Raw genomic sequence first — 15,352 nt, forward strand, 5'->3', positions numbered from 1 at the left:
GCTAGATATGGCTCTTAAAGATAGCGGAGTCAGGGGATATGGGGAGAAGACAGGAACGGGGTATTGATTGTGGATGATCAGCCATGAACACATTGAATGGCGGTGCTGGCTTGAAGGGCTGAATGGCCTACTCCTGTACCTATTGTCTATTGTCTGTAACATTGTGCATCCTGCTCAGTTCCAGGTGAAATTGATCCAAGTATGTTGTTGAGGTAGGATTCTGCCATCCACCAGTAAGTTAGATGATTGTGACTCTAAAATTGTAGGTGGTGCCCTCGGGATCATCTGGAGAAAGATAGTTGAGCATATCCTTTCCATGAATAAACCCCTCCCTCAGATGCTAATTTCTCTCTCCTTGGTTGCTTCTAATTAATGAGAAGAATGCTAGCTTCTTGTACTAATTGGCTGCTGATCTAGTGCAGTACAAGGGGAGGGCACCAGTAGAGTATTTCTGATGAGAGGTTAAACAATGATCTCTTCTGTTTTCTCAAGTGGATATAAAACATTCCATACCAATATTTTGAAGAGGAGCTTCGTAATTCAAATCTTGTATACTGGCAAGCCTTTTCTAATCCAGCTTCAGTAATTGTTTTTTGTCTTTTATCGCTCTGTGGGTAAATTCACTGTTGTCCTTTCCACCATGCAGTTATTCACAATTTCGAAGTTAATTAACATGAACCATTAATGTATATATTTTTTTAAATGAAAGTTCATTTTCCATTCTTGCATCTTAAAAGATATTGAACATTTTCATTATTATGTATGCTGATGTCATGATCCACTAAATGGCGTATTTTGTTTCCAGTAACAAATAGATTGGCACACACTGGCTCCAGATATAAATGCAGAATGTCTGCATGTTTGTGTCAATGACCTTTGTCTTTGCTGTGCAAAATATTAGCTATCCTTGAGTTTGGGCAGTAAACGCTTTTAAAATTGGTTAGGATGAATCCATGAAGTGTTTCATGCATGCTATATGCTATGTACATGCTTTGATTCTTGATTATACCAATACAATATTTGGCTTGTCCATTATGCTCGGGCAAGCTTCAACATTTTGCATTACATGGCCAGTGAAAAAGCTATCAAGAATATATTAGCAATTCTATGTCTTATTTAAGTGTATTTTTGTCCGTAGTTAATGCCGTGAATGGTGCCCATCTATTTTGCAGTGAGGTGCTGATTGACAATTCAAATAGCTTCTGAGAGTTACTCAAGTTTTATTCTTGCCCTAAGTAATGAGCATTTTAAAAAAACAACATGCAGGTATTCTGTATAAAGTATACTTAAGATCAGAAATGGAGGGATAGGAAGTCTATTGTGTTTATAGGGATGCTGCAGAAATCCATTCAAGCATAGTTGGGTTTTTTTGCAATCCACCTGAAACCAAGGATGAGTGTATATTGGAAGTCTTTTATTGGAATGTTTATAAAGTTTTCATTCCTCATAGTAATTTAATTTGTTAGTTCCTCAATTTATTAACCACCCTCAAAAAAGCCCCCCGCATCATAAATAAACTGTGAGGGATTTTTAGTTGAGTTCTGGTGCTGCAATTTTAAGGCCAACGTCTGTCAAACACTGTACCTCCCATGCAAATTATGGTGCAACCATTACAGATACTGGTAATAGAAACAGTATGCTTTCCTTTAAAGATACAGCAAACTGTTTACAATGTTTGAATTGCATTTTCTCAGGCCAAAGCTCCATTTTGCATGTACAATATGAATACAAGAGTTGAGTTAAACTCCTCACACTCCTAAAGATATTTGCAAAACTAGCATGTTTATTCAATTTTGCCACAGAATTATCCATGAATCTACTTAAAACAATTTTACTGATGTGGTATTGCTAAGTTTCATGTTTTAAAACGGGATTAGTCCGGTATGAAACAGAATTTGATTATCTTTGAGTAAAAATGAGAAATATTGACAAATGATTCTTCAACATGCTTGCAAGTATGGCAGGATGTTCAATCGCGCAGATTCCCTTTCAAGTCCGTGACTGCAGGAAACTAAACAAGTCTGCTGCATTGGGCCTTCAGGGTCTCCCTTTCCACAACCTGTTTCCTCTTATGGAGGCATAACAATTAGAAATGCGCTGTTCTTGGTTGATGCCAAGAGGTACTACTGTACATAAGAAGTAAGGAAAATTTGTAATTCACAGTCCCCTGTATAGCTACAGGGATTGGAGATCATAGAAAATTTTAAAAGTAAGGTATGTTATTTGTTACACAGGCATATTAAGAGATATAGAAATATGTGGATAGTTGGAATCGAGATTCAGTACAACCCTGAATTTATTGAGTGGTGAATCATGGTCAAAGAAACAAATGCCTTCTCTTTTCATTTCCCCGAAGTCATTTTTGAAGAATTTTACGGTTAAGACATAATGTCCTGTTAAGGGAAAAAACATTGATTGGACAGTAAAGATAAGGCCCGGGGAAGAGAATGGGGAATAATTATTATAAGAAGCACTTTTTCACTTGCCAAGATAGCAGAGATCATATCGCTCATTACATCGCATCAATGTATTGGCATTGGGATGAATAGTTCACCAAATGTTTAACTTGGCTCTCTCTCTTTCTCCTTATCCAGTTTTACCCAGGCATATTCCAAAATCCACAAATACTGTAGCATTTGTGCCCAGTACAATACATTGCTTGTTCTTCAACTAAACCTTTTCGTTTTCAATTAGGAAGATTGCCACTGGAAGAATTAAATGAGAAACTCTTATTTCTAATTCGGGGAATGTTGAGACCACAATATAGTTTGAGATTTTAATTTGATGTATGGGTTTTCAATTATGGATACATTCCACATCCCTTTGTGAGAAATGCTCTGAATCTTTCACAACCTCAGCTGTAATATATTTTGCTTGTATTATCTCCCTTAACAGAAAAGGAATTAATAATGCATTTAGGCTTGTATCCCCTCAAGTGAAGAAGAAGATTAAGGGTTGATCCATTTTAGGTTTTGAGAAACAGTGGAATGGATAGAAGTTCATAAGTTATAGGAGCAGAATTAGGCCATTCGGCCCATCACGTCTACTCCGCCATTCAATCATGGATGATCTATGGAGTTGTGAGGGAAAGATAGAAGATGGGCTGTTTAACAAGAAAGTGGTTGTAGGCAGAATTGGGTCGTTTTCTGGTTGACAAGACTTACCACAGAGTTTTGAAGCTGGATCGGATCGTCTGATGTTTTTGCAATCTATATAAATTACTTGAATCAAAGCATTGAAGGTAGGTTGCTAAACTTACTGATCACAGACAATAAGTTGTGAAGTGGAAATAAGAAGACTACAAAAAGATAAAAGTTGTTTAATTGAGTAGATAGAGATCTGGCAAATGAAGTATTGTCTGGGAAGACATATGTGATTGTTCATTTTAATGAGAAAACAACTGAAAACCGCATTACAATATGAGATATTGCAAAAGGGTTCTGCGTGTCCCCGTGCAGGATTCAAAATAAAAAGGTTGCATGCAGGTGCAACAAGTAATATTATTTATTGCTGGGGGAAGTATATACAAAAGTAAGGAAGTTTTGCTTCAGTTATATAGGGCATGGGTGAGATCATATCTGGCGGGTTGCCTTGCATGGAAAGGTGTGTATCTACTGGAGTTTGGAAGAATGGGAAGTGACTGAATCAACAGGATAGACATGGAGAAGATGTTTCATCATGAGGAAGAATTGAGAACTAGGTTCTGGAGCTAGGAGTCGTTTAAAAATGAAGGGATCACTCATGTAAGACAGATGAGATGATATTGTGTTTCTCAATATCATGTTTTTTGGACTCTGCTTCCTGCATTGTCTGAGGAAAAGAAGCAGTTTGCATATTTAGGCATAGGTAAAATTACTCAATGCAAGGGGCTGAAACATTACCAGGAGAGGTGCAGCATTAAAATTGCTGTTAGATCAGCAGTGATGTTATTAAATGGCAGAACAGGCTCCTAACTTGTTTGTCCATAAAATAATTAAATAATTTGATTTGGAGATTGGGTATCGGGGAAAAAAATTAAGCTTAACTTGAAACATTTTAATTAAAATAAATATTAAAGGTAATGGCACCTCAATGTATTGGCAAAACAGATAGAGTTGGGATTTCTATGTTTCTATGAGATGCAATTCAGATAGAATCAAATTGAATTGGGGAAACTGGATTGGATGACCGCCTGTACCTATTAAAGAGTATTGTGCATTGAACATTCTGCTTTCAATGTATGATTTTTCCTTGAAGTCATCCAGACAAATTTAGAGATTATGACAGACTATGATTTGTTACTTGCATTTTTTAATTCATTATTTTGACCAATTCAATCACTCTTTGCTTGGGTCAAAAATGAAAGAGATTATTGCACACTTAATTTTAAACGATATCGTTGTAGTGGCAGAATGGCACGATAACAATGGCCAAATGGTCACTACAATCGTAAATTCACAAAATTCCAATTGGAATGCCCAATCCTTATCCATGAGGTAGCCTGGTATGTAATCTAGACTACTTTAATGTTTTAAATGCTTGTTTGTAAAGATTTCTCTTTATTTGATTCATTTGTTATCAAGGGCGGAAATTGTAATTACCAAAATTGTGCTCTAGCTACACAGGTTTGCAGTATTGCTTTGAACTGTAGTGCCTTTTTTTGCAACATTAAGGGTGCTATATAAATACACATGTACAAATGGTAACCATTAACTACATAACAAAATATAAATCATAATACTATTGCATGAAGTAGATAAGTTATAATGAAGGGAATGTTTTGTCATTCATACCTCTGAAGATAAATTGCTTGAAGTGAACTTTGGGAGTGTCTCTTTGGCAAACAGGAGCACTTTGAGGTAGGAAATAAATTACATGAAACGTCAGTTCATGCACAAGAAATATGGAGTGAGGAAATTACAGCTGTAAACTCTGGAAAAAGATATCAAATTCTAAATGGACTTTAAATTAGCTTACATAGGGAAGCATTTTTTCATGCTGGATTATGTTCAATGTGGAATTGAGAAATTTGGTGGAGGAATCCATTGTGGACAGCTGGTATGAGTTAGTTTCATATTTCACATGACATGGCTGATCATTCAGCTCGTGGAGTCTATGCCAGCTCTCGAAGCAATTCCATCAATCCTATTCTCCAAATTGTTTCCAAGTAAAATTTGATCTCATCTCGTGTACCAATCAACTCCCCGTGTTTCATACCACTGATAACTAATAAGATGAATGTACATCATTTGTGGGAGGTGGAAGATGATGATCAGTGTGATTTTTATAAAGCAGGGTGGAGGCTGCCAATTGTGGGTACGGTGATGTATTATATTGAAGGACTGTGTAAGATAGGGGTCACAATTATTTTTGTCACTAAATTCCTTGATCTTCACCATACTATGCATTTTAATGTCACTCTTGCACACCATTAAAGCTTCCTCTGGCAGCTCATTCTATATACACACCACCCTCTGCATGAAGAAATTGCCCTATGGTGTCTCTTATATCTTTCACCTCTTTCATTAAACCTTGAGAATTATTAGTTTCTAGACGTTGCAAAACAAAACAAAGGCAATTGGTGCCAGAGGCACAGCTTTCCAGGCCTGTTTAACATATGTAGGAACTTCCCACAACAATTAGACAGTGACACAAAGTCTGTACATGTTGCACCAACGCTTTCTTATTAACTTTTTCTAAGTTGTTTGGATATTTTGCAGAAGTTGGCTGAATCTTTCATTGGGCAAGCAGCCCATTTAGTGGCTTTCTCCTGTTTGATTGCAAATTACCTTAGTTGGTTTTGGATGAAAAATGTCATCACCCCGCAACCCCACCCCACCGCCGCCACTACTGGTTGTGCAATCTCTTTGTTCCCAACAATCCATACTGCCATCTACTGTTTCTTCTGTGACACATCATCTGCAATCTCCTTCCTTGAACTTTCAGAGAATGCTGAAAATGTCAAGAAACTGGAATAGTGACTACGCTTTGAAATGGGTCATTGTACTGTGCAATAGGATGTCCTACATGTCTTAAAAAGCACAATGACATCCAGTGTTCTTTTATTGGGTAAACAGACTGAAAGTTGTCTTGAAAGTTGCTTGTGTCTGCTTTTAAATTATTTTGCAGAATACTTTTGATCCACAAGATCCTTTTATTAAAACCAATCATAGAAAACAGTGTGATGTAGTATTTACCATCTCACCTGTTAACCTTTTACATAAAGCAGAATCTTCAGCAAGGATTGTCAGGTCCTTGGAGCTGATGCAGAGGTAATTTGCTTAGATGGGCTTTAGGAAAGAGGGGTTTGTGTATATACATAAACTGAAGGGGTTATTCTTCTACCTGGAGCAGATCAGATTGATATTTAATATACTTTTCAAAATAATGAATAGTTTTGTCAGAATCATTGATACACAGTAACATGGAATGGAGAGGATTGCTAGAAGAACAAAGGTGAACTCAAAGATATACAAAATTGTGGGGTACATGGGTAAGGTAAATGGCCACAGTCTTTTTCCCAGGTGGAGGCGTCCAGAATTAGTGCATGGTTTAATGTGAAGGGGAAAATCTAAAAGAGACCTGAGATGCAATTTGTTCACATAGTGGATGGTGCTTGTTAGGGCGAGCTGCCAGCAGAAACTGTAGGGGCTGGTACAACGCTGATGCTCGAAAGACATTTATACAGGAAAGGAACAGTTTGGAAGGATATGGGCCAAACACAAGTAAATTGTACTAGCTTAGTTATAAACCAGGTCGGCATGGACAAGTTGGGCTGAAGTATTTATTTCTATGCCATAGTCTCTGTCTCTGAGATGAAGGGAAAATATCAATGCAGCAAGTTATTCCGATCTGAACCATGCTGCCTGAAGAAAACAGATTTATTGGTGAATTCCAAAAGAAAATTAAATATTAGTAAAGGAAACAGTTATAAGCGAGGAAAGAGCTGGGAAGGAGGTCTAAATGGATTGAAATTAAAACTAAAAGAGCAATTGTTTGAAATCAGCACAGAAAATACTGGAAATATTCAGCAGGTAAGACTGCGTCTGTAAAGTGTGAACCTGTGATGGAACAGCAGTCATCTCACGTTCTTGTATGGAAAAATGTAACGGCTTAGCTGATACAACATAGATGGAAGAACTGGGAGAGTGGAATTGAGTCCTTACAGGAGGTTGCAGGGGTGATGTGGTTGGTTTAAAATAGATGTGACACTCTATATGCTACCAGTGACCACCTTTCAAAGAATCAGCACACATGCAATGAATCAAATGACCACTGCCATCCATGAAAGACATTTAAATGTATTCATTCACTAACATGATAATGTACACTGCCGTGCATATCTACTTCAGTTGTTAGAATCCCTTAAAATGATGTTGCATCTAAATAATACTTATTTGTTTTAAGTACTTTCCAAGTGTGGGCATTTTGATTGAGTAATGGGAGGCAAGTGTTCCTTTGTAGGTTATAGTCATCAGTATATTTTACTATTGCCAGTGAAATGTATAATTCAGAAAGAGTGATGCTTTGCCAAGATTAGTTTATTTTGCCTGGATTATTGTTCCTTGCATTAGTTTATATATTTTTTTAAACTGCAATCTGCGTGGTTGTGTGAAAAGCACATCCCTGCGAGAGATGCATTATCTGCACAAGTTTCCTCCAATCCATTAATCTTTGTCTTGCTTATTGAAGATAGTAGAAGAATGAGATTTCCTAGTTCAAGGCTACGACGTATGTATTGGCCTTGAAATGTTCAGTTAGCATTTTCCTGTTTCCTCTGTCGGGGGACATTGTGCACGAGGATAATCCATCGTATGACAAATGTCCATGGTGGATGGGTTTGTGGATTAGCAACTGTACTTTTGTAGAATTGCTCCTTTGTAAAATTCATCCAATTTTATTTGGAACCTGCTGACCTGGAGAGCTGTGGCTATTGATAGATACACTTGATTGACATGGTGTTTTCTTATACAAGTATGACCAAAAAATTGTGTTTTTTTGCCTGTGTACAAATTCATTATTTGACACTAAAAGGCAGATTACTCTTTGGCTACATTGAACAGTAATTTTGGCTTCTCCCTGTAACCTTTGATGCCCTTATCAATCAAGATTCTATCACTCTTTAAAAATACCCAATATCTTAGCCTCCACAGACATCTGTGGCAATGAATTCCATAGATTCACCACCCTCTGGCTAAAGAAATTCCTCCTCATCTCCATGCTAACTTTTATTCTGCTTCTGTGTCCTCTTAGCTCTCCCATTACCGGAAACATCCTTTCAACAACTACCCTAGAACTTTCATTATTTGGAAGGTTTCAATGAGATTGTCCCCTCATCCTTCTAAACTCCAGCGCGTACAGGCCCAGACCCATCAAATACTTCTTGTACATTAACCCAATCATCCCCGGGATCATTCACTTAAACCTCCACTGGTCCCTCTCCAATGCCATCCTTTCTGATACGGGGCCCAGAACTGCTCACAATAGACCAAATGTGGCCTAACCAGCACCTTATAAAGCCTCAGCATTAAATCCATGCTTTTATATTCTAGTCCCTTCCATGAATGCTAGCATTGCATTTGCCTTCCTCACCACAGACTCACCTTCTTGGTTAGGCAACCTCGTCGGCATGGGTGTGCCGAGTCGGGGTCCTGTTTCTGTGTTCTATAGCTCTGGCTCTATAACTTTATGGTGATGTTAATTGGATATCAACTATGGAAGGGATAGCACTTCATGTCTGGAGCTGGTTTATATGGATTTGCAGCCACTGGGGATTTGTTTCTGCAAGTATTTTCCAGAGTGATTACATTTTCTTTTTAAATTATCACAAAATTAGGCCATCTCTGTTATTTTCATCTTTTGGGAGATTTACTATAAAGGTTTGCATAAGAGAACAAAACTTAAACAGAAGTGGCTTTTTAGTTGATGGAAGATATGATAATTTTAAGATTTCTTCTTGGGGGTTGAAATTAATCTTCTAACTCTCTCTGCAGTCCTTCCATGGGGAATTGAATTTAAATCCAGGCCAAGCTGACAAATAGCTCTCTGCTCTACTTTAGAGACCCAACGTGAAACGGGTTTGGCTGTGGCTATAGGCTGTAATGAGTTTTTGCGCCAAATTCCTGCTGTATTTAATAGAAATACTCAAAGTAGGATACGGTCAGGTTGCCAATTCCAACCTTAAATTCTTGGTCTTCTGTTTCTGCACCCCTACAACTTGTTTTCAAGACTTCTTTCCTTTCTATTATATTGTGTGGCATTTGATTCTTGTTGTAAATATAGGAACATCATGATATTTAGTATTTAAATTTAGCTTTGCTTATTTATTTTTGACTTTGGTTCAATTTAAAACCATTTACAGTTACCTGCTCAGAATGGCCGCATATAGAATGATTTAGTGAAATATTGTTGGCTTATGAAAATTACTCAAGTACTTTAAACTTCCCTTTTCATTGAACAGGTATGGAATTCGTCCAGAGAATGTGATCTTGTATGGTCAGAGTATAGGCACGGTACCCACAGTTGACCTAGCTGCTCAGTATGAATGTGCTGCAGTTATCCTCCATTCACCCTTGATGTCTGGAATGCGTGTAGCCTTCCCTGATACAAAGAAGACCTACTGCTTTGATGCATTCCCGAAGTAAGTGATTCTTTATCTTCCAACTTTAAGTACATTCTTGCTGATTGTTTAACAAATTCTAATGAGGCCAGATTTTAGTTTGTTAATCTATGTTCAGCCTGAACGACAAAGTGATGTAGAGCTGTACTGAAAATCTTCCAACTGGGATATGGTGTGACGCTGCACTGTTCCGAATGCAAATTAAGACCTGTTTTCTAAGATGCATTGATCACTGCACATGCAATTACATTGTTTGATGGATTAAGGGGAATTTGAGGGGAAAAATCATCTGCATTGAAAAGACCATCTAGAATTTCCGGCCTGAAAATACTGACTTTAGAAAGTATTGTACCATCCTAAAAGTACCTGATAGAGGTCTCTTAATCTGCAGAGTTAAGAAATGATAACCATCAGAACATTTGTCAAGTTTGTTAAGTTCATTTTCATTTCCCCCCCCCCCCCCCCCCCCCCCCCCAACACATAGGGAAGGGATGTAAAGAATGACTGGGAGATGTCATAGGCTGAAGCATCAAAGTAACTCAGAAATATATTGAGGTCCCATTGCGCCTGACAGGAACAGATCTGTTGGTGAATCATTTCATGGAGGCAGTTGAGGCAGGTACTATAACGGCATTTAAAAGACACTTGGACAAGTACATGGATAGGAAAGGTTTGGAGGGAAATAAGCCAAGGTCAAATGGGACTAGCTTAGATGAGGCATCTTGTTCAACATCAACATGTTGGGCTGATGGGCCTGTTTCCATGCTGTATGTTTCTGACTATGATCATTGACTTGTTAGCAGAGGCAAAGGTGGCTGTAATGTAATATTGTATCAGCATAACAAGAATGCAGCCACAGAAGATGTAAATGCTGAGCTTTTTTTAGTAAAATTATGCTTATTGTGGGCAGTTCGGAAACTGTATTTCAAGGTCAGGAGAGGCAAATGATGCCAATATACTCATGGTAGCAGCAGGTTGAGCAACCTTAAGCAAAAACATAGAATGAGAGAAGTAATAGTGGGAACTGGCCTTTTTTTTCTGTGTGAAGCACTTTGAGGATTTCTGACATTTCCTGAAAGAAAATCTGGTTGTCCAACCCCTAGGATAAAAGACAAATCCAGCATAAGACAGTTGACATCCCAGAACATGCAAAATGTCCCCTCAGAAGAAGAGGTTGGTCTCACCAAGGTACATGGTGCTGAGCAATGAAAGCTAAGATGGCCTGCTGCACCTGCATGCCTGGGTGTAGTGTCAACCATTTAGAGGAAGTTTTTTTGGGAATCCCACATGGCCAAACACCCACTCACCCAGCCTATCCAAGACCTTGCATGCAGCTATCTCTGGAGAGAAGGAATGGGGGACCTTGTCGAAAGCCTCATTTCGGGTCGAGACCCTTCTTCAGACTGGCTAAGGATAAGGGAATCGAGAGATATAGACAGTGATGTGAAGAGATAAAGAACAATGAATGAAAGATATGCAAAAAAGTATCGATGATAAAGGAAACAGGTCGTTGTTAACTGTTTGTAGGGTGAAAATGAGAAGCTGGTGCGACTTGGGGCGAGGGATAGAGAGGGGAGAGAGGGAATGTCGGGGCTGCCTGAAGTGAGAGTAATCAATATTCATACCACTGGGCTGTAAGCTGCCCAAGCAAAATATGAGATGCTGTTTCTACAATTTGCGTTGAGCCTCACTCTGACAATGGAGGAGAGCGAGGACAGAAAGGTCTGTGTAGGAATGGGAAGGCGAATTAAAGTGTCCGGGAGATCAGGTAGGTTCAGGCGGGATGAGTGCAGGTGTTCCGCGAAATGATCGCCCAGTCTGCGTTTGATCTCGCCGATGTATAAGAGCCCTAATCATGAACAACGGATACAGTAGATGAGGTTGGAGCACATGCAAATGAACCTCAGCCTAACCTGAAAGGACTGTCGGGGTCCCTGGACAGAGTTGAGGGAGGAGGTATAGCGGCAGGTGATGCATTTGTACCTGCCCCAACTATGTCCTCTGGCAGTTCCATATAGCCTCACCTCACTCTGTGGATAGAGTTGCCCCTTGGGATTTGTCATTCTGCCGACAATTTGGTCAGGACCTATTATCACTCTGTCAAATTTAAATCACCAAAGGGTTTCTGGATGTCCTTGCTGTCCATGATATTTTGATATAATGTGTAGAAGGGCTTCGTGTTCATGCATGTGCATTGTTGTCCAAGCTGACATACTAGAACATAGAATGTACTAACAAGGAGCTGCAGATATTGGTTTATACCAAGGTCAGACACAAAATACTGGAGTAATAGCGGGTCAAGCAGTATCCTTGGAGAACATGGACAATATAAATGTGATTTTTATACTTTGACTTTCATGTGTTATATTTAACTGTTTTAATTGGTGCGTTGGAATTTAACTTCAGTTGTGCTCTAATTATAGTCTCCCAGAATAGTTAAAACAAAGCATTATAATCAGGTACAGATGCTGGAACACTGACAATTTATTCACTATAGATCTTAGATGTGATTTGTTTTGATTTTTTGATCTTTGGAGTAAACAAAATAATGACAAAATCCCCCATCCCCCCCCCCCCCCCCCCCCCCCCCTCCCATCCCACCTATACCACCAGCTCTGTTGCTGAGCCTGTAACTTTTCATTTCTTTTGACAGCATCGACAAGATTTCTAAAATAGCCTCCCCGGTACTGATCATCCACGGAACTGAAGATGAAGTAATCGATTTCTCCCATGGGTTGGCATTGTACGAGCAATGCCAAAGGCCAGTGGAACCGCTGTGGGTCGAAGGAGCCGGTCACAATGACGTTGAGCTCTACGGACAGTACCTTGAAAGACTGAAGCAGTTTGTTTCTCAAGAACTGACAAGTTCCTAGATGAAAGTTTAATATGCAAGGGCATTATATTTTGTTTGTTTTTAGTTAGAAAATGCTTTCCATATTTTCATTTATCACCATTACATGTGCAATCTGATGTAACTGCTGAGAAAACCTTGAAGGGTTTTGTTTGCAAAATCATGTGATGCCCATGAGGTTCTAAAGATTTGCAAACATAACATTGATAATTAATGCCAATATTTAAAATAAAACTGGAGTACAGAGTCAGTTTGACAAATTGTTTTAGGGATACCCAAAGTGAGAAAGTTACCATATTTTCCCCTCGTTCTACTGTTTGGATATATTGCTGATGTATTGGATGAAATGTTTCTTTTGTTGTCATGCACACATTTAATCTTTGCTTTGTATGTTTTGCCAAATGGGTTAGCATATCAATAAGAAAGTGAAATTGCTTCATTGGGCCTTGGATGCATCTTTGTGAATCCACTAGATGTTCCTCATAACCAGAAATACTGTGTGTGCTGGGTATCTGAACAGAAACAAAAAGTTTGGAAACAATATGCAGGTCAGGCAGCATCTGTGGAGAGAATGAAATTAGTGACCTGTCAGAGCTGTTTTTTAACCCTGCAATGTAAAATACTTAATCAATTCAAGATGTGAATTGACCTTTGTTACAAATTTGTTCAATGCTTTAATCGTGTTCTCGGTGGCAAGTTTTTGTGGGAAGTAGTCTGATAGGGTGTGGGGTGCCTGGGTTCTGCCTCCTGCTAGCAAGATTGGAAAAAAAACAAGCACAAAGTTTGTGCCATTGCATGGCATTGAGCAAGTCTGGATCAATCAAATGTTACCCTCAGCTTTTTTTGAAAAACTGACGTTAAAATATTGTTTAAAATTTTTTATCATTTCTTTTATAAATTTGAGTGCACAGATTTATATTTTTTATTTGGTTGTGCATTTTCACAGACCATGGTTACTCAAGTCCTGAGGGTTTTGGTTTTGCTGATAGTTATGACAAACTCCAGTTTCAGATTACACATCATGTACTTTTTCTAAATGCAAGGGAGATGGGAAGTCTTCCCTTGTTAAACCTGTGTGTTGAAGGAATTTTTCATTTTGTGTTAGCACATAAAAGACGTCAACTGAGCATTTATTTTTTATGGGGGTAGGGAATTTTAGGCTGCGGGAGTGAGGAGTGGGATCAGCCACTAGCCTAATTATGTAGGGAATAGTTTTAAAGGAAAATAACCACCACACTACAATACTGTTTTTAGGTGTAGTTCCCATCAGAAAAAATAACTTATGCAACACTAACCACTGTAGGTAATGCAGAGTGAATGCATTTACAAGAGCAATGCAAAAGTTGGTTTCTTTAAGGGACGAAAAGCATTTTTAAAATTAATGGTACTCAAGTAGCCTTACAGATTTTTTTTTTAATGTGAATGTGTAAATGCTTGAAATTCTCTGAATTTATATGCTTGTGTATGATCCCGTGTTTCTGTATATTATGACAAAAATGCTACTTAGTGGTCAACTGTGTATATTGCCTGTGAATTAAATGTACAAGTCCAATTTATACATTCACTGTCAAATAAGGAGTGGCAAGCAGGCATTGCCAGCATAAATGCAATACCTTTGTTCTAGTTGCTTTATATTCATAGATCAGTACTTCAGGTGCCAACCTTTGCTGGGAACTCATTTTTAAAGAACAAAATTTGAAAATTGGCCAGAATGGTATCTTTCAGATAAGACTTGTAAACTGTAATTGACATCCATCTGTATTCCTTTACCTTGCCTTGTTGCTTACTCATTTCCTGAAAATAAATGCAGTATTTGTTCTTTAAACTGCTCCCTCCACACACTAGTCCCACCCCATTCCTGCAATGTGTAGGGAGGCATGGGATTACCTTCTTTGGTTTCCCAGTGTATTTTCTGATCGTCTGTGTTAGTCCTCCACTAACTACTGGATAACGTACCTGCGATAAAACAGTATTTGGTCCTTTCTAACAAGTTTGGAAGAGAAGCATTTGATCTCCTCTTTTGCAAATCGCATTTTGCAGGATCTAGCATTTCCTGACCTGTCCAAATAACAGCAGAATACCCCAATGAATATACTGTGGGGGGAGGATTAGCATTACTGATTGGCCTGTTATCCCTCAAATTTAAAAACAAAAAGGAAAAGTTCTCCATTGTGCTCAGCCTGCAGAGGTTGGGAGTACCCATGATCCACTCAACACACTGGGGGGCTATCTTTTGAGGCTTATAAATTTAATTAGATGGATTGCAATTACCATCCTCCAGTTTTTGCTTTCCAAGATTCAATTAAGAAGCAACAGAAGTTAAAGAGAAACAATGGCTCAGGTGGGCAAATAACGACCAGCTGGGATGTAGCAAGTGCACATGACCAGCCTGAACAGAGGGGTGCCATATAATTAAAACACTGCAAAATCTTGTGAAATCTGTATTTCATGTAAACACTGTTTAAATGTGAGTTAATGAAGTGGCCTGAGGCAAGATGAAACTTTCTAGTACTTTTTATCATCCTGACTACTGAGCAAATTGAAACTGCCTGTACCTGTTCTGTGTTTTGCTTATTTTCCGTTCTACCTGATGCAGGCAGGTTGGTATTTTTATTATTATAGTTGAATTAAACTTTGATTTAAAACATGCAACGGCCTTGCTGTCCCTTTCTTTCCTCCTCTATCGCGATTTTAACATGTGTTCAGATTTTTTTGCTCCCATTCATTCACTAGACATGAGCATTTGTGACTGAGACACAAGAGATCTCAGACGATGGAATCTTGAGCAAAGACTTGAGACTGCAGATGCTGGAATCATGAGTTTTTGTGGCAGATTTTTATTCTCAGCATTTGTGATAAAACGGGCATTTATTAATCTACCCTCATTGCCCATAATTGAGTGA

General features: G+C 38.5%; 1 protein-coding gene across 1 annotated transcript in view; it reads left to right on the forward strand.

Annotated features, from left to right (window-relative positions):
* The window catches only part of abhd17b (abhydrolase domain containing 17B, depalmitoylase), a 53,793-nt gene extending 38,692 nt beyond the window's left edge, over nt 1-15,101 (forward strand). The window contains exons 2-3 of the mRNA XM_055632479.1: nt 9,440-9,619; nt 12,252-15,101. Coding sequence (XP_055488454.1) covers nt 9,440-9,619; nt 12,252-12,471 — 400 coding nt within the window. The 3' untranslated portion in view covers nt 12,472-15,101. The remainder of the gene's footprint in view (nt 1-9,439; nt 9,620-12,251) is intronic.
* Nucleotides 15,102-15,352: the final 251 nt, after the last annotated feature.

This window comes from Leucoraja erinacea, chromosome 3 (assembly GCF_028641065.1).
Source record: "Leucoraja erinacea ecotype New England chromosome 3, Leri_hhj_1, whole genome shotgun sequence".
NCBI lineage: Eukaryota > Metazoa > Chordata > Chondrichthyes > Rajiformes > Rajidae > Leucoraja > Leucoraja erinaceus.